This window comes from Sodiomyces alcalophilus (assembly GCF_042370955.1).
Source record: "Sodiomyces alcalophilus JCM 7366 unplaced genomic scaffold ACRALscaffold_5, whole genome shotgun sequence".
Lineage (NCBI taxonomy): Eukaryota > Fungi > Ascomycota > Sordariomycetes > Glomerellales > Plectosphaerellaceae > Sodiomyces > Sodiomyces alcalophilus.
In genome coordinates, this window is record NW_027263536.1 from 3981168 (window position 1) to 4007589 (window position 26422).

Sequence of the window (26422 nt, forward strand, 5' to 3'; positions counted from 1 at the left end):
ATCGTCTGTGTCCGGGTAGCGTCGCCACGTATATATAATATATAAGATAAATAAAAAAGATACGCGCGTCTTATAACGTCACGTGATATCCTAATAACTTAGCACTGGGTCTCCGATCCACCCCTCTATAATACCTAAGCCCTCGGGTCTACTTAGCCTAAGGGACGAGATTATCTTTGCCTAGAAGGACGATCCCTTTTATATCTCCTTAGTATCGAAGGATAGCTTAGTAGACCTATAGTCCTATTATAGTCAGGGTACGGTCTACTTTAAGGACCGTCTTTTTATATTAACCTAGTTAGGTTTACGTGATAAGGTCCTCTAGGTATTTTATAACGCACTTACTACGGGCCACCCTAGGTTAGGTCGGACTATTAAAAGGATTTCCGAGTTCTATACTCGGAATACCTCTTATAAGATGTTAAAAAGTTCGTGCCTATATATAGTATCTCTTAGAGGACTAATCCATGTTAATATAAGCCCTTTAGGTACCTAGCATATCTACCTATACCCGAATAGCCGTTTTAAGAGATCTTAATAGACTTTGTGATAGGCCTACCCCCTATAACCTTATAGGAAAAGAAAAGGGACTCTATTCTAGTCGTGGTATATCGATATACTAAGTACGCGATATATATTCCTTATAGCAGCTCTTTAACAGCTAAGGGTCTTACTAATATCGTATAAGTGCACGTTTTTAGTATCTATAGCCTACCTAATAGCATCGTTTTAGACTAAGGGTCCCTATTCACTAATGAGCTCTAGACCACCCTATATAGCCTCTTAAGCATCGAACGGCGGTTATTAACTACGTTCCACCTATAGACAGATAGCTAGATAGAATAATAGAACTGGAACTTATAGAATAATAGAACTAGAAATTAGAGCACTTCCTACGGGTATTCGGTGCCCTATAACAGGACGACTAGGTTAACTAGCTGCCCCAGGCCTAGTTCACCCATAACACCGTATAGCACTTAGCTATCCGGTAAACCCCTTTTATTACGCTAATAGGCTTTAACCTACGCGGACTATATAATATATAGATACGTAAGTTAGGTAAGGTTCGTGCCGCCATAGCCGAGTAGAGGGTAAAGCACCTTATATCGAATCGTAGGGCTATAAAGGTCCTTGTTAGGAAAGCCTAAACTATATACGAATAGTACTATAATGCTAGCCGGGCGGCCTAGCACTTTAAGATTAGCGACTATATACTATTATCCTTAATGAATATTAAGTAGTATCGCCCTAATAAGAAACTATTAAATAAGTTCCTCGGCCCCTATAAGATCACCTCTATAATAAGCTAGTATAGGCTCGCCTATAAGCTATAGCTCCTAGAGTCGATAAAGATTTATAATATTTTCCTGATCTCGGTCCTTAAACTATAAAAGTCTTATTGCAAACAGCGTATAACTTAATTGCGTAGAATAAGCGATCGATCTGTTGATTTAATTGACTCTGTGAAAACTCTGATCGTTATGCTAAAATCCTGCCCTTATTCCTGCAGCAGGTCTATTCCTACTTTCGGGCCCGGAATAACCCGTTCCGAACCTGCTTTAGGCCAGCGTATACAACACACCCCCCTAACTAAATAACTATTCGGCAGTTATTTCGTTAAAGTTATTCACAGGCTCCTTCTATCGATGTATCCCCTCCTATAACGTCCACGTAGCTTCTATCAAACTTCTCTTCCAGCTCTTCTAAATACTCTAGTAAGCCCTAGCTTATTTATATAAAAACGTCCCTATATATCCATCACTCCTACCTATTTCCTAAAGCTTATAAACTGTTCTTTAGACAGCACCTTCGTTAACCTATCAGCGATTATATCAGCGCTTATAACATAGCTGACTTTAATCCTTCTATACTTTTACGCCTCTTATAACTAACTATTGTATATATCCACGTACCGTAATTGTGTATTTAATTAAGCGACCTCCGCTATTAATAGGCGTATCATTTAGCTATTATCGTATTGTATCTTTACTCGTGGATCGTGGAATATCACACCTATCGCCTCTAATAACCTCTTCGTGAATATCTCTTCCTTCGCACCTTATATAAGCGAGAGCAGCTCCGCCTCTATTATTAACGTTATAACCGTTACTTATTTACTAGCTCGCTAGGCTACTATGCCTCTAAATAGGCGTATTATAAATACCTGACTGCTTTTTCGATTAATTAAGTTATCCGTAAAGGACGCGTCGGTAAACACCTCGATAGAGTCCCCTCCACCTAATTCCAAGGCGTAGGTTTATATAGCTAGCAGATATCGGATTAAATAGTCGGCTGCTTTGTGATACTAACGACTAGGGTTTATATTGAATCTATAGAGTTAAAATACTATAAACGCGATATCGGGATATTCTATTACTACGGCGTATAGCACGGATCCTATTTTACGTTAATAACTTTTAACGGTAGTGGACTTCCCTGCGTACGGTAATAGCTCTGCCGGCTTTATAGGAGTCGTGGGTTTATAGTTAGATACCGTTAATAATAGATATCCTACCTTCACGATATAATCGCGTTATAATAGCTATATCTTCCTTAAGGGACGGTCCCGAATAACCTTAATCCTAAGGAATCACTATAATAGCTGCCCGCCTTATAGTGCGTAGTGCTCTTAGAGGCTCGCGATAGCTTATTCTATCTCTTCCTTAAAATCTTCTTTAAAGCCGATCACGATATCGTCTATATAGAAGAATAAGATTAGCCTATGGCGTATAAATCAGCAGGGCTCTTATGGTACTATATTAAACCCGTCTCTTTTTAGCACTTCTAAAATATATTTTTGCTATACTAATAGAGACTCCCGTAGCCCGTATAGTGCCTTCTTTAATAATAATAATTAACCCGGTACCGCGGTCCCGGGTAGGAACTGTATATGTATATTATATAGCAGAGGAGCGTGTATAAAAGCGTTAATAACGTCGTACTATATTAAGAATAGATCGAAGCGGGCGGCGATCGCTATTAACGCTCTAAAGGAGCGACCGGCGAGAGTGGCTATATATATATCTTTTAACGAGTCTTAATACTATTAATCTCCGCAGACCACTAATCTAGCCTTATACTTCTATAGAAAGCCGTGCTTATTAAACTTATAGGTTATCACCTATATATAGCTAAGCACCTAGTACCCCTTCGCCCTGTCCTTCGCCACCGTGATCCACGAGCCTATCTCTTTATAACTCTTTAGGTGATCCCTTTAGGCTTATCGGAATAGGACTTCGTATAGGTGGTTTTTAAGGTCTCGTTAATTTCTCGGGGGGGCCGGTAGTTATTTACGGTGTATCTTACGGGGTCTTTTAAGTGCCTTTTTAATTCTTAACTTTATTAGCGGCTTATTATTTAAGTTACAGACTAATAGGGTATATCTTCCTGCGTTAAACGCGGAGATCTAGACGGGGTTACTACTATAGCTTCGAAATTTAGCTCCCCCCTACTCTATAGGTATATAGCCCGTGAAAGCAGCCGCTATAAGCTCTGCCTAAGGAGGGGTTTCTAGTAGAGTTAGGAGGTGACCATTATCTAGGCGTTAGTGATTAATCGTGGCCGTGGAAGAGTCTTTTTCTAGCTCCGGCCTTATAGGCCCTATAAGCTCCTCCTACCGTTCCGGCCTTTTAGGCGCTATAAACGGTTCCACCCCCCGAGCCTCGAGGCCGGCAGGCGTAGCCCTTAGAAGAGGTTCGTTAACCTCGCTACCCGACTAGAGAATAGGCTCGAGGTGTGCTGTTATATATATCTCGGCCGCCTTATTTTATAGCTCGCTTTATTGAATTATATATATATCTAGTAGGCGGATCTGATTAATAATATCCACCAGCTTTTCTTCCGTTAATTAACGTAAATCGTCCTTTAGGGCTTCGAGACTGCCGTTAAAATACTCTTATTCGTTAAAGAGAACGTTATATATATAAACGATACAATTACTCCAAAGGCCCGGAACCCAGATACGATAAATATTAGTTAAATCGTATCCTATAAGGTAGCCGATATAGGCCCGCGGCGCTAGTCGATTTTAAAGCTTTCTAGATCTTGTTAGGGCCGCTCTGGTTATAGGGAAAGCCTTATAACCGTAGGCCCGAAGGTGGCCTAGCTGCGGCTTACGTTAATAGAGGACTTCGAACGGGGTCTTGCAACCAAGGCGCTGCTTAGGTATTCTGTTTTATATATAAGTGGTAAATAGAACGACTTTAACCTATAGGAAGTCAGGTAATCGGGAGTCGATTCATATAGCTTATGCTTTTAGTATAATAACGGCTCTAGATCTTTCGGCACCACCATTATAAGCAGGGGTCTCTGCTAATAAGGACTCGAATTAGATACTAAATCCCTTAGTTAAGCGCTATATTTTAAGCGATTATATTAGTTCGTTATTATACTTAAAAACCCGTACCTAGCAGTTAAATTAGTATTAAATCTATCGGATATATTAATTTATAACTATATAGATTTCGGAAGCCCTTTTTAACGTTACCACGTAATAAGTAACAAAGCCGCTATATCGATCTATAAAGAATATAATCCGTATATAGCCCTCGGCGGTTAGTTAGAAATCCGTGAAATCGATCGCCTACCTTTTACCGGCGTAGCTTAGAGCTATTCGGGTCCGCTGGCTAATCTAACGCTGGATCTTTAATTAAGCGCAGGCGCGGCAAACCACCGTCCCTGGTCCCCTTAGTTTAACGCCCTATAACTACTCTTCTAGTTACTTTATTATATTAGGGCCGACGTGCCCTAAAGGGAGATACTTTTCGTTACTGTTGGCTTAGCTAGCTATTCTCTTAATCGGTTTTCGAAGAGGCTGCCTACTAGTCCGTAAGTGGACTAGTAAGATAGAACACTATTGACCTGACAGAGTAGTAGCTAGGGCGTTAGTGACTAGAAAGAGCTTTATAACGGTTTAATCGTAATAGATACTTAGCTTATAAAGGATTAATTAATAGCGGCGGCGTATATAATCGTTCGGCGGCTCCTGATCCTACTAGTAACCGTTCTAACGTATCTTCTTATTAGAAACTAGTTTATAGACAAAGTCCTTATAATAGGCTACGTCTTTTAACCGGAACTTAATCGGGCCGGTCGTTCCTTCTATTATAATAATAATATCTTTATATCCTTAAATCGGCACCATTATAGTGCCGGCGATTATAACGTTACTAGGGCAGGCCGGTCTATAATCCGTAAATCTGCTTCTATTATAGAAAATATGGGGGGTAGCACTTAAGTCTAATATCGCGGACTACCGTAGAGGATATACGGCGGCTAAGAGGGCGGCCGCCGGGGCTTCTAGCCGACGGGACTTTATATCCGTACGTAGTCACGCCTCCTTAAAGACTTTATTATTATTATTATTATCGCCGCCACCGCCGCCGCTACCGACTTCATTATTATTATCGGTGGCTTTAATATTACCACCGACTTCGTTATTATTATCGGTAACGGCGGTCCTCTTCCTTTTATTTCGGGACCTAATCTTCTCCACGGTGCCTTATAGGTCCCGGTCTATCCTAAGGGACTTCTCCACGAGCCTCCTAATAGAGTCGTTAGCTTAAAAGCCCTCCGGCGCTAACTCTAGGAATAGGATCCAGTAGCCCTATAGATTATAGCCGCGATGGTAGTATACGGGGCACTCGTCCTTATTAAAAAGGGATTATCTACGCTTAAAGCTTATACGGTTAGTTAACTTACCTTTAGAGTAGGCGATAAGGCCCCGCTAGGCTCCGCTCCGGTTAGCCCTCGCGGCCTATTATAGCCCGTCGTCTCCTAGGTTTAGGGCCGGGAAGGCTATAGTTCTATAGCTTTAAATAGGTAGCGTATTAAGTTATTCTGCCGCCTTCTTTCCTTCCGCGATAAGGGTTATCGCCGTTACTATTTTAAGGTCCAGCGTTAATTCCTTTATATCCACTTAGTTACCTAGGGCAGGTTATATAGCGTTAAAGAAATCCTTAATCTAAATCTCCCGGGGATTATTATATATCCCTACGTTATAATAGTCCTATAGCCGGTCCTGCTAATCGTTTAGCTAGGCGGCCACCTTCCTTAGGTTAGTAGGCGGCTTATTGTTATAAAGGTCATAGTTCTTTTAGGAGTCCTTTATACGGGTTACGATATATAGCGTGGCGTCGGCTTATATAGCCGTAAAGATCTCTTTAGGAGTCGTACCCTTTATCAGGGCCTTCCTTTTCTTCGCTACGATAGACTCTTCCACCTACTTAAGTATACCGTTAAAACTTTTTCAATAGGTCTCGTAGTCCTTACGATCCTCTTCATATCGACGGTAGTCTTCAGTATAGGCGGCCTTACCTATAGCCGTTAGCTCGGAGATATTAACGGGGTGCCCGTTCACGTTAGTAATAGAGGCGTAGGAGGCAAATTCGGGACGGGCGGCTCGCTGCGGGCAAGGGATTAGGTTATTAGGGCGTAGGAAGTCCTAGACTCCGTTGCTACGGGCCCTGACTTTATAGAGGCGTTGCTATAGCTCCTAGTCTTCGTGGCTTATATATATAGTCGTATTAGAGGTTATCGTTATAGCTATAGGCAGCTCGGCGTAAATAGCTTTAACAGGTTATTAAGTAAATAAGACTCTTAATTATTACAAACAGCGTATAACGTAATTGCGTAGAATAAGCGATCGATCTGTTGATTTAATTAACTTCATAAAAACTCTGATCGTTATGCTAAAATCCTGCCCTTATTCCTGCGGCAGGTCTATTCCTACTTTCGGGCCTGGAATAACCCGTTCCGAACCTGCTTTGGGCCAGCCTATACGACAAGTCTCGGGATAGCAGGGCGCCTATACTCGCGGACGTTAAGGTCGAGCTATAAAAGTCTAATAAATATAAGGTGGAGGGAGTCCTGGCTTATCGCTATAACGGGAATGAGCGCGAATACCTTATTAAATAAGCCGGGCATAAATATAAATATAATATATAGGAACTATAAAGATACCTCCCCGACACGCTTATTAAGGAGTATTATAATTAAAAAAGTGAAACTAGCTAATAGTATTACCGGCGCCCCGTAGGGACCTTTTTTATTTAGGTCTAGGAAAGAAAAAAAAAGAAAAAAAAATTAAACGCTACGCCCCCCCCATAACTCCCCCTAAACCGACCCTAACAACTACTATAAGTAATCCTTATTTATCTTTTGTAGCCGGTTTTCTTTACGAAGACCGGCCAACTTCGAATTTTATTTAACTAACTAGCCTAGACGGGGGGCGATAGTGGCTAGGTGGCGCTCCGTTTTAATAGGAGTATCGCGCCGCTTCCTCTAAGCCTCCTCCTCCTCTTCCTAGCAATAACACGCTATAGGGTCGAATTCCTTATTATCACGGGCGTACTTCTTTATAGCCTCGAGGGCCTAATATAACTTAATTTAGACCCGGAAGGCCCGGCGTTTATATATGTTAGTGGTACTCTTTATAAGGATATTAGGCTAAGTTATAAACGTCTACTCGTCTAGACTATTACCGCCCTATACGGCCGCTATTAAAATCTTCTATAGCTCTTTAGCTACCCGCTCCGCTCATAATAAAGGCTATATATCCAGTTAGTAACCTTAGGAGCGGTTAAAGTAAAGGAGACTATAGCTATATAAATATATTAACTTATAGTCGCGCGTATTACTATTATAGTAGTAATAGTACTTATTAAACACCTGACTACCACGGTAAGGCCGTATAGTGATAGGACTAATAGCCTTATCACTATATAGCACTAGAAAACTAAGTATATAGGCGTATCGCCTATAAGGAGTATAAAGCTCTAAGCCCGACCTAACTAGAATAACAGGACGCACCGGTATTTCGACGCTATCGCTATTGCTAAAGTCCGAGGGTCTATCGCTAAACCCGTTTATAAATCAAACGAACTCCGATAATAACGACTTATCGGAGTTAGCTTCCTTAATATTAAAAACGGTGGCTTTATTAGCACCACCGCTTATAATAATATCCTCGTTGATATAGTCGAGGACGCCCTTTAGGTTACTAAGGGACTTAAAAGCACCCTATAGCGAGTTATTACGCCCTAAAAGGAGAGGGCCGGTCGACTTAATAACTAGAGTAGCCGTAATAGCCGGCTTCTTAATAGTCCTAACCGGTATAGCTTACTTAGCTAGAGTAGCCGCTATACCTAGCTACTCGATAACCTTATCCTCTAAGAAGGAAGAAAACGATAAATCCGAGGATAAATCCGATAATAAGTAGAACAAAGAGTTAGACTACTACTACTACTACTACTACTACTACTACTACTACTACTACTACTACTACTACCATCACTACTATTACTACTTAAGAGTAGCCGCTATAGCCGCGGCCTTAGTCTTAGCCTAAGCCTTGTTAGCGGCCCGCTATACCTTCTTCTTAGTAGTCTTAGTTATCCCCTTCTTAATAACCTTAGCTGCCACCTTAATAGACTTAGTTCCGACTATATTAGACTTTTTACCGGCCTTACCGGACTTTATAAAGGATTGACCGGCCGCGCCGGATTTTTTATACTTATTAGCTAAAGCTAGGGGCGCTATTATATAATAATAGTCTACTCTAATACTATAAGTTAGCCTAAGGTTTACGCGAAGGCGATATAACACTTTTATTATAGTGATAGTGATAGTAATAATAGTAATAATAATAATAATCTACTATAATATTAGCCGAATCCTAAGCCGGCCGCGATCCTATACCTGACTGAAACGATACATGGAACCGCGTAGAGATAATATATACCCTAATAAGGAACTTATGGGATAGGTTAATACCCTTAGTATAGACAGGGATAAACAACTTACTATTAATAACGATGTTATTATTATTATTATAGATAACTAAATAAGAAAGAGTAAGGAGGAGGAAAAATAATAAGATAAGCTGGGTAGATAGAAAAGTCCTTTATCAGAATAGTCGTATAACCTAATATAGGCTCTTCTTATATTATTCCTTCTCCTTTTACCTAGATCTAACTACTTATTATAGGATTCTACGATACGGTTATTTAGTTAATAAAGGACGCGCCTAGGGTGCTATTATAATATACGCGTCTACGAATAGACTTTATTATTATTAATATTATAATAGGTATCACGCCTTATTATTACCCGGCCTTAGCTGGATAAGCCGTGAGAGGGCGATAAAGGAAATAGGGTAAGTTCTTTTGTTATTTAAGACTATATCGTAACAGGCCTTATTCTGGAAGTATCCTTTATATAGGCTTTTTAGGTTGTCTTAATAATAATAGTAGTATAAAGGGGGTGGATAAAAGGAGCCTTAAAGACTCGCGAAAGTAATAAGGACTGCGATTCACTGCCTATAAATGCCACTACTAGACTTAGTATCTACTTTTAGAGTTACGTTTTATTCTAACTAGAGTCTTTATTAGATAGGTCCCTGGTTAAAGCGCTTAGGGCGTTATTATGGTATAGTTATAGTAAGAGAAGATAGATAAAGGAGACCCAGGGGAGTTATGCTTTATTTAAAGATAACTAGGCCTCGCGGTTTATAAAGACTGCGGTTACACTATATAAGATAAGCGGGATTAATTAGGGGAAGGTTAGGTTAAAAGGGATTAGTCTAGTTTAGGTCGGGAGGATAAGGAGGGAGTTAGTAGCCTCGATAAGTGGAGTTAGGGCCGGCCTGCCCGTCCCTAGGTTAGGATAGAGTAACGGATAGGCTAGACTAATAACGGTCACTGGCTCCTATAAACGAGAGCCTTAGAAGGAGGGGCGTGATATTAGGGATATTCCGTTTAAGAATGTCGGATAGGGACTTTAGAGGCGTTAAGGAATGTGTTAAGGATCCGGAACCGGACCTAAGGTTAACCCTAGGGATATTTAGGACCGAGTTATATTTTAAGATTATTAAGCTAGCCTAAGACCTATAGTCTTAAGGCCTTAGGTTATTATAAGTCGATCCTAGGGAGGATAGTTGTTATAGGTTTGTGTGAGGAGTAAAGAGAGTCGTCAAGACTATAACAAGAACAGGTCACGAAGCTAACCTTAGGGGGAATAATTATACGATTATTCGTTAAACCCTTTTAACTCAGGACTTAACGGGAAACATCCTACTTAAGCACCAGTGACTATCCTCCTAAGGATCGATATATAATAACCTAAGGCTCTAAGACACATAGGCCTTATGCTAGCGTAATAGTCTTAAAATATAACTCGGTCCTGAATATCCCTAGGGTTAACCTTAGGGCTGGTCCCAGGTCCTTAATATATTTTTTAAACGCCTCTAAGTCCTATCCGATCCCCTCGAATAGAATATCCCTAATATCACGCCCCTCCTTCTAAGGCTTCCGTCCACGGGAGGCGATAACTATTATCGGTCCGGCCCGTCTATTAATCCATCCCGACCTAGGAACGGCTAGGCCGGCCGTAACTCTACCTAATAGGGTTACTAACTCCCTCCTTATCCTCCCGAAATCAAACTAGACTAATTTCCTCTTACCCAACCTTCCTTTAATTAATCCCGCCTATTTTATATAGTATAGCCGTAGTCTTTATAAACCGCGAGGCCTAGTTATCTTTAGATAAAGCGTAACTCCCCTAGGTCTCCTTTATCGATTTTCCCTTACTACGACTATACTATAATAAAGCACTAAGCGCTCTAGCTAGGGCCCTATCTAATAAAGGGCTCTAGTTAGAATAAGCTATAACTCTAAAAGCAGATATTAGGCCGCTAGTAGTAGTATTTATAAGTAATGAATCGTAGCACTTTTACAACGGTCACGAAGAGATGGAACGGAAGAGGAAGATCTAGAGGAAAAGAGGCAGTTTGAATTATGGAAGACCGTGAAGACTGCAGAAGTAAGATACAGAGAGAGAGAGAAAAAGAAAAGGAAGAGGGAGGCGGGAAGCCTGGTATATATAGTCCTTTCCTACGGTTTATTTAAGCTACTAATTTGGTATCCGGACTCTCGGAGTATAGGCGAGGGTCCGTGGGTTATTACGAAGGTCCTAAAAGTCCGTGAGTTATTCTAAAGGTCCTAAAGGTCCGTGGGTCTACCTAAAGGTCCGTGGGCCTACCTAGAGGTCCGTGGGTCCACCTAGGGTCCCGGGGGACTCGGGAGGACCCTAGAGGACTCAGAAAGTCCCTAGGGGACTCAGGAAGACTCTAGGGGACTCAGGAAGTCCCTAGGGGGACTCTAGAGGACTTAGGAAGTCCCTAGGGACTCGGGAGGTCCCTGGGGGACTTAGGAGGTCTCTGACTTACAGGAGGTTTCGTATATCGTACTATACCGTATATAGATATATTTATTTTCTGGGTACAATACTAACAGCACTTATTACTTTCGTAATTCTCTAAGGCTCCTTTCGTCCACTCCTCTTATACTACCACTATTATTAAGGCGACCTAAAAAGCTTATATAAAGGACACCTCTAAAATAAGGCTCATTATAATATAGTCCTAAATAATAAAGAACTTACCTTATCTTTTTCGTCGCCCTCTCGCGGCTTATCTAGCTTAAGGCCGGGTAATAATAAGGCGTGATATCTATTATAATATTAATAATAATAAAGCCTATCCGTAGACGCGTGCACTATAATAGCACCCTAGGCGCGTCCTTTATTAACTAAATAACTGTATTATAAAATCCTATAGTAGGTAGTCGTATCTAGGTAAAAGGGGAAGGAATAATATAAGTAGGGCTAATATTAGGTTATACGATTATTCTAATATAGGACTTTTCTATCTACCCAGCTTATCTTATTATTTTTCCTCTTCCTTACCCTTTCTTATTTACCTATCTATAATAATAATAATAGTATCGCTATTAATAATAAGTTATTTATCCCCGTCTATATTAAGGGTATTAACTTATCCCACGAACTCCTTATTGGGGTATATATTATCTCTACGCGGTTCCGTATATTATTTTAGTTATACATAGAATCGCGAGTCGGCTTAGGATTCGGCTAATATTATAGTAGATTATTATTATTATTATTACTATTACTATATTTATCACTATTATATAAGTGCTATATCCCCTGTATATAGACCTTAGGCTAACTTATAGTATTAGAGTAGACCACTATTATATAATAACGCCCCTAGCTTTAGCTAATAAGTATAAAAAGTCTAGCGCGGCCGGTAAGTGCTTTAAGAAGTCCGGTAAGGCTAGTAAAAAGTCTAACACGGTTAGCACTAAGTCTATTAAGGTGGTAGATAAGGTTATCGATAAGGAGATAACTAAGAGTACTAGCAAAAAGGTATAACGGGCCGCTAAGAAGGCTTAGGCTAAGGCTAAGGCCGCGGCTATAGCGGCTACTCTTAAGTAATAGTAGTAGTAGTAGTAGTAATAGCAGTCTAACTCTTTATCAGACTCGTTATCGGATTTATCTTCGGATTCGTCGTCTTCTTCCTCCTCGGAGGATAAAGCTATTAAGCAGCCAGGTACGGCGGCTACTTTAGCTAAATAAGCTATACCGGTTAGGACCGTTAAGAAGCCGGCTATTATAGCTACTCTAGTCACTAAATCGACTAGCCCTCTCCTTTTAGGGCGTGATAACTCGTTATAGGGTACTCTTAAGCCCCTTAGTAACATAGAGGGCGTCCTTAACTATACTAATCAGGACGTTATTATAAGCGGTAATGCTAATAGAGCTATTATCTTTAATAATAAGGAAGCTAACTCCGATAGGTTATTATTATCAGAGTTCGCTTTATTTATAAACGGGTCTAGTAATAGACCCTTAGACTTTAGCGATAATAGTAGCGTCGAAATACTAGTACGTCCTATTATTTTAGTTAGGTCGGGCCTAGAGCTACGTGCTCCTTATAGATAATACGCCCGTATACTAGGTTCCCTAGCGCTATATAGCGATAATGCTACCGGTCCCCTTATTATACGGCCCTGCCGCGGTAATAAGGTATCTAATAAATAGGGTTTTAGGGTACGGTTAGTCCGACTGGGGCACTTGCTTATTCCGACTGGGGTCCTATGTTGATAGCCGGTGATACCCGCCCGCGTGTTCCGCTTATACCCAGATACTTTCATATACTATAAGATATCCGCTTAATTGATCGTAACGACGATACACTCAATTGATCGTAGCGACGGTCCCGACAATACACTTAATTAATCGTAACGACGATACGCTTAATCGATCGTAGCGATGGTCCCGATAATACACTTAATTAATCGTAGCGACGGTCCTGACAATACACTTAATTAATCGACGATACGCTTAATCGATCGTAGCGATGGTCCCGACGATACACTTAATTAATCGTAGAGACGATACCGACGATACACTTAATTAATCGTAGAGACGATACCGACGATACACTTAATTCATCGTAGCGACGGTCCCGACGATACACTTAAGTAATCGTAACGACGATACGCTTAATCGATCGTAGCGATGGTCCCGATAATACACTTAATTAATCGTAGCGACGGTCCTGACAATACACTTAATTAATCGACGATACGCTTAATCGATCGTAGCGATGGTCCCGACGATACACTTAATTAATCGTAGAGACGATACCGACGATACACTTAATTAATCGTAGCGACGATACCGACGATACCGACGATACACTCAATTAATCGTAACGACGATATGCTTAATTGATCGTAGTGACGATACACTTAATTTATCGTAACGACGATACGCTTAATACGTGTCTATAAGTATCTAGGTATAAAAAGAAGTCGTGGCGGCTGGCGTCAGGTGTTGTCAGTACTGCCCTAGTCGGAATAACCAAGTGCCCTAGTCGGACTAACCGTACCCAATAAATACTATTACTTCTATAATACTAATAGCCGCGACTACGAGTTAGTATATTTATATAGCTATAGTCCCTTTTATTTTAACTACTGCCGAGGTTACTAACTAGATATATAGCTTCTATTATAGGCGGAGCAGGTAGCTAAAGAGCTATAGAAGATATTAGTAGCGGCCGTATAGGGTAGTAATAGTCTAGACGACTAGATGTTTATAAGTTAGCCTAATATCCTTATAAAGAGTACCGCTAATATATATAAGCGCCGGGCCTTCTGGGTCTAAACTAAGTTACGTCGGGCCCTTAAGGCTATAAAGAAATACGCTTAGGATAATAAATGGTTCGACCCCGTAGCGCGTCGTTACTAAAAAGAGGAAAAGGAGGCCGAGCGTAAAAGGCGCGATACTCCTATTTATATAAAGCGTTACCTAGCCACTATTACCCGCCGCCTAGGCTAGTTAGTTAATAAAATTCGAAATTAGCCGGTCTTGATAAAAAAACCGGTTATAAAAATTAAATAAGGATTACTTATAGTGGTTATTAGGCTCGGACTAAGGGGAGTTAAGGGGCGGAGGGGGTATTAGTAAATTTTTTTTCTTCCTTAGACCTAAATAAGAAAAGTCCCTACGGGCCACTAATAATACTATTAACTAGTTTCACTCTTTCGATTATAATACTCCTCGATAAGCGTGTCGGGGAGGTATCTTTATAGTTCCTATATATTATATTTATATTTATACCCGGCCTATTTAATAAGGTATTCGCGTCTATTCCCGTTATACCGATAAGCCAGGCCCTCCTCTACCTCGTATTTATTCGATTCTTATAGTTCGACCTTAACGTCCACGGGTATAGGCGACCTACTATCCCGAGACTTTTAGAGTTCAAGGAGTAAGATTAGGAAAGTATTATAAATCTTTATCGACTCTAGGAGCTTTAGCTTATAGGCGAACCTATACTATCCTACTATAAAGGTAATTCTATAAAGGCTAAGGAACTTATCTAATAGTTTTTTATTAAGGCGACGCTACTTAATATTCTATAAGGATAATAGTATATAGTCGCTAATCTTAAAGCGCTAGGCCGCCTAGCCGGCGTTATAGTACTATTCGTATATAGTTTAGGCTTTCCTAATAAGGACCTCTATTGCCCTACGATTGAATATAAGGTGCTTTACCCTTTACTCGGCTACGGCGGCACGAGCCTTACCTGACTTATATATCTATATATTATATAGTCCACGTAGGCCAAAACCTATTAGCGTAACGGAAGGGGTTTACCAGATAGCTAAGTGCTATACGGTATTATAAGTAAACTAGGCTAGGGGCAGCTAGTTAACCTAGTCGTCCTGTTATAGGGCACCGAATACCTATAGGAAATACTCTAAGTTCTGGTTCTATTATTCCGTTTAGCTATCCCTTTAAGGGTAGAACGCGGTTAATAACCGCCGTTCGATACTTAGGAGGCTATATAGGATAGTCCAGAACTTACTAGTAAATAAGGACCCTCGGTCTAAAACGATACTATTAGGTAGGCCGTAGGTGCTAAATATATACACCTATAGGATATTAGCGAGACCTTTAGCTATTAAAGAGCTGCTATAGGGGATATATATCGCGTACTTAGTATATCGATATACCACAACTAGGATAGAGTCCCTTTTCTTTCCCTATAAGGTTATAAGGGGGAGGCCTATCACGAAGTCTATTAAGATCTCTTAGAATAGCTATTCGGGTACGAGTAAAGGAACTAGGTACCTAAAGGGCTTATACTAAGAGGGCTTAGTCCTTTAACAGATACTATATATAGGCACGAACTTCTTAATATCTCGTAAAAGGTATTCCTAGTAATAAGACTTAAAAATCCTTTTAATAGTACGACCTAACCTAGGGTAACCCGTAATAGGTGCGTTATAAAATACCTAGAGGACCTTATCGCGTAAACCTAACTAGTTCGGTATAAAGAGACGGTCCCTAAAGTAGACCGTACCCTAACTATTATAGGACTATAGGTCCGCTAAGTTATCCTTTAATACTAAGGAGATATAAAAGGGATCGTCCTTCTAGGTTAAGATAATTAATCTTATCCTTTAGGCTAAGCAGACCCGAGGGCTTAGGTATACCTCGGGCCCTTATAAGGCTAATAACAAACTCCTTAGTAAATCCCTTAACGGGCTTCTACCGCTCTGCTTTAAGATCCGCTTAATCTATAACGAGCTATAGCTTTCGTGAAAGCCTATCTACGGGGTTCTAAATGCCCGGATAGTAAGGAATCTTAATATTAAAGCTTAATAGCTTCTCTAGCTAATAGGCGTGTTAAGGTTTAATTTAAGGCTTATTTAGTAGATACCGGTGGTTTAAGTGGTTAGTTAGTACCTTTATTAGGGTTTAACTATACGCTGAATAATAGCGTTATTACCGGAACGCTTCGATAATCGCTATTAACTCGGTATCTAATATCGGATAGTTTAGTTCGGGTCCCCTTAGCTTCCTAGATAGGAACGCCACGGGTCGCTAGGTTTAGTCCTTATACTAGCTAATTATAGCGCTTAATACGAAGTTAGATACGTTAGGTTCTATACGAATAGTTAAGGCTAGGTTAAAATGCCGTAGCACGGGTGCCGATTAGATTAATAATCGTAACTTCTTAAAAACGGCCCTCTCTATATCCCCTAACTAGAATATACCTAGTCTACCCTAACCTTAAGAGGTCCGTAAGGCGGGCGGCGACCTTAGAGTAGCCTTCGATAAAATATCGGTAAAAATCGGTAAAACCCAGGAAGACCTAAATCTTCTTAATAGAGTTAGGTTCCTCCTAATCCTTAATAGCCTTAACCCTTTTAGGGTCTATAAAGACACCCTTAGGACTGTATATAAAGCCTAAGAACTTAACCTCTTACGTCTTAAACACGCACTTCTAAGGGTTTACGAATAGGGACTATTCCCTTAGGCGTATAAGGATCTCCTTAACATGTATGCGGTAGGTACTAAGGTCCTTACTATAAATCAGGATATCGTCTAGGTATATAACGTAGATAGTATCGATAAAACCCTTTAAGGTTTTATTAATATAACGCTAGAAACTAGTGGGGGTATTATATAGACTAAAAGACATTACTAAGTACTTAAAGTGTCTATACTTAGTTCTAAAAGCTGTCTTCTACTCGTCCCCTTCTTAAATTCTTAAGCGATAGTACGCGTCCTTAAGGTCTAACTTAGTATAGACCGTGGAGGACATAAGACGGTTAAGGATTTTATATATTAAGGGGAGCGGGGTACGGTCCTTACGGGTAACCTTATTAAGACCTCGATAATCTATATATAGGCGTAGCTATCCACCCTTTTTTAGTATAAATAGGATCAGGGCGCCCGTGGAGCTTATCGATAAGCGAATCCACCCTTTAGCTATAGCCTCTTTAATATATTTTTATGAGATAGCTAGTTCTTAATTAGCTAGGGGGTAAATAAGGCTAAATAAGGGTGACTTACCTTCCTTTATCTCGATTATATAATCCTAACGCTAATAGGCGGGTAAATAGCCGGCCTCTATATTATCGAAAATATCCAAGAACTTTTAATAATACTCGGGGATAATATTCCCTAACTCGCCCTTATCTAATAACTCCTAGTAGGGTCCGGGATTAAGATATTCTAGGATCCCTTAGTCTAATTAGGTCGGGTTAGGGGTTATAAGGGGTATAGGTAACGACGGGTCCGATTAAATAACCGGGATTAAAGGACTATTAGGTAATATATCCTTTTTTTCCTTAGTAGCGTTCTACTTTATACCGATAACTCGGCCGATACAGGGGGCACCGGATTTTATAAGGCGGATAATAAGCTATATATACTCCCTCGCCTTCTTTAACTCTCTTTGACCCGGGACCCCTTAAAGGTCCTCTTATTAAAGTAAATATATCTATTCGCCGGACTAAAAAGAGGTAATAGGGTTATATTCTACTAACTAGGGTATACCGAGGATAACTTAGGACCTATTAGGGTCTATATCTAGCACCTCGAACTTGATCGGATATATCCGGGTTCGGTCCTAACTATCCGTAACCTTAATATATATCTTAAAGGACCCGATAGACTATACGTTAACCCTAGGGATAACCTATCTAAGTCTTTTTAGTGGTCCTAGGGGACTAATTACGCCTACGCTTCTTAGCGCGGGGATACCTTAGGCGATTATTCCGGGGCATCTCTTTTTTATTTTTATATAAAAGAGTAATCTCTGCTTATCGGGCTACGATACCTAAGGCCTTATTATTAATAGGAATACCGGTAGCCGCGATCTAGTTATATAGCGGCTTATTAAGCTTCGTTAAGATTAATTATATACGCTATTTATTAGGGAAGAGTAGGGATACCTTATTAAATAACGAGTTTAGCCTATTAATAAACTTAGCATAGGTTTAATTAGGTTTCTATATAATCTAGTATAAGAATAGCTTCTTAGTTATAAATATCTTACGGGTCTTAGTATTAACTAATTACTCGGTTAGGAAGGTTTTAAGGTCCTCCTAGGTAGTACCCTTAGTCTTCCTATAAACGCGCCTATAATAGGCATGCTATTAGGACTTTATAATCTTTAGTAGTATAGTAAAGGCTAAATAGATCTTCTCTGCTTCGGATAGCTTAACCTTACCGAGTATAAAGCGCTTTTCGATCTTTTCGATAAACGTCTAGAACTAGTTATAGGACTGCCTGTCCTATTCGGGGAGCTTTTATAGGACCTTATACTAGCTTTTACGGGAGTCCCCTCGGGGGGTATATTCGGAGGTATCGGAGTCCTTCCCTTATTAGAGGGTAAGGAGACGCTTCTCTTTCTTTTCGCGCGCTCGGCGGTCCTTATAGCGCTTAATTAGGAAGACGAGTTCCGCTAATAATAGAGTACCGGGGGGGGGGGGGGGTTTAAGGTCTTTAATATCGAATTAGGGTCCTACGCGGATAACTTAGGGGGTCCCTTAGTTAAGGGGTGGTCTTACCGCGGGATTATAAGTATCCGGGTTAGCTTATCTATAAATCTCGAATTCGGGGTTACTATCTTTTTCCTCTAACTCGGGTATAAGGGACTACTCGTGATCGGCGCCTAATAGCCCGGCTTTAGCTCCTTTATTAGCGGGGGAAGTATCCCGGGTATAAATAATAATAGTACGCTTAGGGGGTGTCTTAAGTATTAGTTAAGAGGTGATAATAGGATTTAAATAATAATAAGTTTTTTAAACACTTAATAGTCGTTATACCCATAAACGGTTAGAATAAATAAAATATTATAGGTTTATATAAGGAGTAAAGATAGTTATTAAGACTATAATAAGAATAGGTCACGAAGCTAACCTTAGGGGGAATAATTATAAGATTATTCGTTAAACCCTTTTAACTCAGGATTTGACAGGAAATACCCTACTTAAGGACTAGTGACTATCCTCCCTAGGATCGATATATAATAACCTAAGGCTCTAAGACACACATGTCTTAGGCTAGCTTAATAGTCTTAAAACATAACTGGGTCCTAAATATCCCTAGGGTTAACCTTAGGGCCGGTCCCGGGTCCTTAACACATTCCTTAAACGCCTGTAAGTCCTATACGATCCCCTCGAATAGAATATCCCTGATAATAGTCACTAGTCCTTAAGTAGGGTGTTTCCCATTAAGTCCTGAGTTAAAGGAGCTTAACGAATAATCTTATAATCATTCCCCCCCTAAGGCCAGCTTTATAACCTATTATTATTATAGTCTCAACGACTCTCTTTACTCCTTAACAAAACCTATAATATATAAGGACTAAATATTCAGGAGCTTTATACCCTAGTTTAAGCGATAACTAGCTATTACCGCCAAAAGCTAATAGAATAATACTATAAAGATTATATGCCTAGAGGGAGCGATTAGTAATCGCCTCCGTGCCGCACTTATTACCGCGGAACTCCTATATAACTATTACGCCTAGGTAACCGAAAAATAAAGTATCGCTTAGAAGGTCGAAGCCCTCGCTATAAGGCTATAATTTAGTTAGGCACCTCGTAATAATAATAATAATAATTATACCCGCGATTATAAGAACGATATAAAGATAAAAGGAGTTAATTAAGTATAGACTAAGAGAAAAGAGATAAAAGAGTGCTATAATTACAGAAAAAAGGGATGCCTTACTAGGATATACCGCTTTAAAAAGAAAAACGCCAAAGGTTGCAGAGAGGCCCGCGTAGCTAAGGTCTCGGCGACCTAGGATAATAAGATAATCTATATCGGAGTTATAGATAGCGATAAAGACTTAGAAAAAGACTAGTGTTAGTACGAAAATAGGGACTAAAGCCGACTATAAAGGAAAAAGGGATTAAAAAGAGGTTATATCTTAGTCGTGTAGTAATTCTTTTACTTTTATATAAGCGCAGATAAACAAAAGGTTAATTACCGCTCTTATAGATACTAAATATAACTATTACGTAGTTATAAACGAATATCTTATAAAGTCCCTCCGCCTCCTGTTAGTCGATAAGACTAGAAGACCCATTTTAGGGATCTCTAATACTATGGGTCTACTAAGAGCTTAGGTACTACTATATATAATCTCGAGATTAGTAAATATATATAACGGTTATTCGCCTATATAATAATAGGATTAGATTATAACGTGTTTATAAGGAAGCCCTGAATAGAATATAACGACATTATTCACTATATAAAAAGGCGCCGACTCTATTATAGAATAGCCCGGATAAATATCCGGTTAAAGGACGAGGAGAAGCCCGATAATATTAAAGTAATTCGTGGAGCTTAAATAATAACCGGTTTAGTATTTACCGGTATTATATATCGTTTATAAAGGAAATAACGGTTCGGAAATAAAGACCTGGCTCTCTACGTAATTAGTATTAGGGATATTAATAAAGGTTCGAGTTATTCCGACTATACCACTTGGTTATTCCAACTATAGTTCAGACATAGACCCTTCGCAACCACGGTCGCAAACCACTTCGACGTCTTTTTTTATTAATTTGATCGCTCGGACTTAATTAACGGATAGCTTGTTCGTTCGATCGAGCTAGTAGCAGCAGTAGCAGTAACTCCTTCGTCTTCGTCTTCGTCTTCGTCTTCGTCTTCGTCTTCGTCTTCGTCTTCGTCTTCCACGTCCACACCCACGCCCACGCGACCGCGGCTATCTTATTCTTACTTTATATAACGAGGTAACGGAACGCGCTGCCTGTATCTATAGCTTAACGACGTAGATTAACGACGTAGATTAACGACGTAGATTAACGACGTAGATTAATAACGTGGATTAACGACGTAGATTAACGACGTAGATTAATAACGTGGATTAACGACGTAGATTGACGATATAGATTAACGATATAGATTAATAAGGAAGATTGGTAAGAAAATTAGGGTCTAAGTCTGAACTACAGTCGGAATAACCAAGTGGTATAGTCGGAATAACTCGAACCATAAATAAAGCCCTCCGTGGTAAGTCCCTCGTTAACCCCCGGAAATATATTCCGGAACAGATTCTATAATAATTTCCCGACTTATTCTTAGATTTATAAATAAACCGGCTCCCTCCTTACTAACCTGGAGTTAACTAAAAAGTGAACCTTATATAAGAACCCGATAAAAAGGAGCCAGAACTACCCTAGGGCCCTTTTTAAAATATATTAAGGGAAGAGCTACTAGTCTGATAGAAGACCCTTACCTACCTAATCGATAAGGGGTTTATGCGGGCTAATAGCTTAGCTATAAAAGTGTTAGTCCTATTCTTAAAGAAACTAGGGGGCGGGTTATAATTCTATTACGATTACTACGCCCTAAACGCGATTATATAAAGAGACTATTATCCTCTCCCCCTAATCACGGAGTTACTCCGGAGCCTAGAATAAGCTAAGTGGCTTATAAAGCTTTACGTAGTCGCCGCTTTTTATAAGATCCGAGTAGCCGCTAGCCACGAAACGAAGACTATATTCCGGACCCGATTCCGCTTATTCGTATAGTTAGTTACCCTTTTAGGTTAAGTAATACTCCCCTATACTTTTAGCGATATATTAATAAGACCCTTTAAGGCTACCTTAACGATTATCTTACCGTATATATTAATAATATCCTTATTTACTCGAGTATATCTTTCCGCGATTTTAACAAGAAGGTTAAACTACTATTATAATCTCTAAGCGACGCCGAGTTAACGCTTAACCTGGTAAAATACGAGTATAGCGTGAAGACTATAAAGTACCTAGGATTTATAGTCACCGCCGGCCAGGGCGTTTCGTGTAACCCCGATAAACTAAAAGCGATCCGGGAGTAGGAAGCCCTGACCTTAATAAAGGGAGTCCGAAGCTTTTTAGGCTTTATAAACTATTACCGAATATTCGTAAAGAACTTCGCTTATATTATAGTAGTATTAACAACATTATTAAAAAAAGACTAGGCGTTAACTTAGGCCCCGATAAGTAAGCGGCCTTCGAAGAGGTTAAAAGAAAGTTCTAAGAAAAACTAATTTTACGATAATAGGTCTTAAGTAATAAAACCTTTATAGAAACCGATTACTTAGGATTCGCGATAGGGGGCGCTTTAACTTAAAAGGATAGATAAGGCCGCTATTATATAATCGCCTATTACTCGCAGCGACTTATACGAGCCGAGTATAATTACCCGATTTATAATAAGGAGATATTAGTGGTTATAAGCTATGTAACGCACTAAAAAGCTAAGCTCCTAAGTTATAGTTATTTTATAATCCTATTTAATTATAAGGCACTAACGTACTTTATAATAAAAAGGATACTTAAGAAAAGATAAAGTCGATAGGCTAATAAGCTAGCTTAATTCGATTTTATACTAAAATACCGTAAGGGTGCTAATAACTATACCGCTAACGCTCTTTTACGGAGAGAATAAAATAAGCTAAAAGACTTATTAGATAAACAGGAATAAACTCGGTATATACAATTAATCCGAGAAGCCTTTATTCTAATACAGATCTACCTCCTTCGCGAGAAGCGACGTACATTCGAAGTCGATAATAAGCTATAAAGACTATAGGACTCTATAGCGAAGGAAGATAACTCATACCGCCTAGCTACCTAAGCCGTATCCGGAGGCAAGTAATAGTTCCCCCTTTTATTAAGTGTTTAAGCTTAGATTCTAAAGTATAGAATCACTTTATAAAGGCTACTAATATTCCGAGACCGCCTATACGTGCCGAGAGCCTAAGGAGGGAGCACGTTATAAACTCAGGTAATCTAGGCTATACACGACTCTACGATTAGAGGCTATTCAGGGTAAGAGATTATAATCGCTTTCATAATAAGACGCTTTTTTTACCTGGGGATAAATAAAGATATACCCAGGTTTATACGGAACTACGATATCTATAACTAGAGCTACGTATAGAGGAAAACTAGATAAGGACTCCTAAAGCCATTACTGGTCCCTAAACGAATAACGAGTGACTTATTAATAGACTTTATAACCGACCTACTACCCGCTAAAAAGAAGAAATATAGATACTTACAGGTTATAACTAACCGATTAAGAAAGGCTATTACCCTTAAAGCGATAGACTCTATAAATATAAAAGCCTATATTAAAGAGTTTTTATCTTATTATTCCCGATTCTATAGTATACCCTATTCGATTATAAGCAATAAAGGCTTTAACTAAATAAGCCGCTTTTAGCGATACTTCTATACACTAGCTAGGATCGAATAATAACTAACTATAGCCTACTACCCCTAAACCGATAACGCTACCGAATAAACCAACTAAAAGGTATAAGCGTACCTCTAAGCTTTTATATACTATACCCAAGACGATTAGGATAAGTTACTACCTTTAATATAACTAGCGTTAAATAACCGCAAGAGCTTAACTATAAAGATTAGCCCGTTCTTCTTAGAGTATAGATACTATATTAACCCGATCTAGATCTACGAAAGACTAAGTGGCGATACTTAGGAGTTAACCGCCTATAGCTTACTCCGCTATCTCTAAGAGGCTACGGAGTTTATTTAAGCCGCGATAATAGCTATATAACTATAATAAAAACAAGTCCGCGAATAAACGTTATATTCCTATAGAACGGTTCCGAGAGGGCGACCTTATATAGCTCTTACTCACAAACTCTACTTTACCCCCCGGCTATGATATAAGTTAAGCTAGTTATACTAAAAGGAAGAGTGACTAGGGTTATTAACCTATATAAAATAAAGCTAACTATACCCTCGAATATATACCTGAGGTTCTATATAAACCTATTATAACGCGTAAGCGAAGACCCGTTACGTAGCTAGGTCCTATACGACCCTTAGCCCGGCCTAATCCGTGATAGCCTAGAGGAAAAAGAATAGATAATAGAGGAGATCCTAAGCGCTAGAAATAGGAAAATAGTTAGAGGCGTGATAAAGAGGCGTTAGTAAAGTAAAAAGAATACGCTTAAATTTCCTAGGAGCTAACGGAGTCGCTATAAGAACTAAGCGCCTTCGATCGTTACGAAGAGAAGTATAGCCCGATTAAGAGTAACGATAAACCCTATGAATATCGCGAGAATAAGAAGAGTTATAAAAAAGGTCGTAAGGATCGAATAAAGGTTAGGATAACGGTAAAGCCGCTTATATTAATTAAGGGCTTATCTAGAACGACCGTAAGTCCTACTATTCCGACCGTAATAAGTGGGTCTTAGTGGGTCCACGCGATAACGTAAAGTACCGTATATACTGAGTTACGTTAGTTCGTATAACTATAATATACACCTACCTACCTTACCGGGAAGATGCGGGGGGAAGATACAGTTGTTTGCAGTTGTGCAGGTTAGCAACTGTTGCTAAAAAATTTACAGTAACTATCAGAATAACAATTGCTGGATGCAGAATAATAGTTGCTGGAGGGGTCAATCGTTGTGGAATTGTCTGCCGTTGTAACTTTTTTTAAAAAATAAAATAAAATCTTAAGCCTCCTATTCCGGAGGCTTCCGATTCCGGAGGCTTAATCGATCTACAATCTACCATCTACAACTACAATCTACAATCTACAGAATTCGGTCAAAAAATTACAACAGTCACAAGGATCGAACAGACGACTTTAAGGATACAAGCTACGGGTTGACATGCTACACCACTACGTATATATCTACGTAATAATTAATAAGCAGTAGTCTAATCCCCATACTTAAGGGTAAACCACATTACCCACTACGGAGTGACATATAAAAAGGTATTTTTTACTGCAACGCTATACAACGGCAGACAATTATACTAGTGGTTGCCAAGTTGCATAACAACGCAACCGTGCACTAGTGTCCAGCAGCTATTAACAGCTATTCTACAACTATACCTTTAAACCCCATTTTCCCGGTAAGGTAGGTAGGCACAACGAGTAGGTAAGCTATTCAATTCGCGTCTTCCACCTCACCTCCCTATTAACACACATTTCGCCCCTGAACTCAGCTTAAATAAGCCCCAAATCATGATATAGCAAGGAATTCATCTGCCCGTGTGCCTGGTTCTTACCTATCCAATACCTACGTTATACCTATATACCTATATACCTAGGATAATTATAATGGTTAATAAGATAAGGGAAGTGACACGATAGGCAGTACCTACCTATATACCTATGGTGATTATATATACCTACTCAACTTCTACATACAAATTGGGTGTGATACTTAGGGAGATCGGACGTCACGTTATTAGCGCACTAGTTACGGTCGGAATAGTAGGACTTACCGTCGTTCCAGTTAAGGCCTTACTTAATTTAGAGCGGATAAGCCCTGCTCCTAGCTACCGGGTTTAAGCGTTAAGGTTAATATTATTACGATTGCCTTTACGACCGCTATTATTTATAGGGATAATAAAAAATAACTTAGCTAACGCGACTATAGCCTACCCATCCTTTTCGTTCTCCTTAAAGGACTTAACGTCCTTTCCCCTTAACGTCTATAACCCCTATAACAGTTTTAACTACCTATATAAACCGGTTTAACCGGTATAGGCCTTCTACCCCTATAAAGGTAATCGTTATATTAGGAGTAGGCGTAACGATAATAGGAGGCGCTATAATAGGTATAGGTCTATCTATTATAATAAAGGAGCCTTTATAAGTAGGGGAGGCAGTAATATAGACTAATAAGCAAGGCTTACCGGGTCTTAAGTGGATAAGTATTAAAATAGACTAATCCTTTTATAAAATACTAGGAGTCTCTTTATAGGCCCCCGACGCCTTCTAAAAGGCTAAATAAGCCGCCGCGAGCGCCTTTATCGCCTTAGGAGTTTAAAAGGGGCTATCGTTAACTACTTTACTACCTCTAAGAGTATTATTAACGGACTAGCTATCCTAGGCGGAGGAGGAAGGTATTTATAACCGCTCTTTAAGTGGTTATAGCATTTAAGGTTAGCTAACCTCGCTCCGGGTCCTAACTAATTATGATAGCGCCGCTTATCCTAGCCGGAGGTAACTACTTTCACGTATATATAAGAAAAGCCCTCGCGGGCTCCTCTAGGAGGATATTTTATTCTATAAGCGCGCTTCGCGGGGCTCTTAACTATTATAAAGGTATCGCCCACGGAACGCTTACCCTTAGCCTTAGCGGCTCGGGCTAGCTACGCGCGGCGGTTTATAGCTAAGGTAAGGGTAATAATCATTTTACTAGCCCGGGCGGGAGTATATGCCTCCTTAT

At 39.6% G+C, this 26422-nt stretch overlaps 1 protein-coding gene across 1 annotated transcript; it reads left to right on the top strand.

The window, feature by feature from the left end:
- Nucleotides 1-10793: 10793 nt before the first annotated feature.
- ACRALDRAFT_1094507 (uncharacterized protein) lies at nucleotides 10794-24866 on the top strand (the record flags this gene model as incomplete). Its single annotated transcript, XM_071019725.1, has 6 exons — nucleotides 10794-10818; nucleotides 20701-20734; nucleotides 20802-20883; nucleotides 24555-24564; nucleotides 24623-24640; nucleotides 24728-24866. The coding sequence occupies 6 exons, from the start codon at nucleotides 10794-10796 to the stop codon at nucleotides 24847-24849; spliced, it is 291 nt and encodes a 96-aa protein (XP_070874268.1). The 3' UTR covers nucleotides 24850-24866.
- Between the last annotated feature and the right edge of the window lie 1556 nt (nucleotides 24867-26422).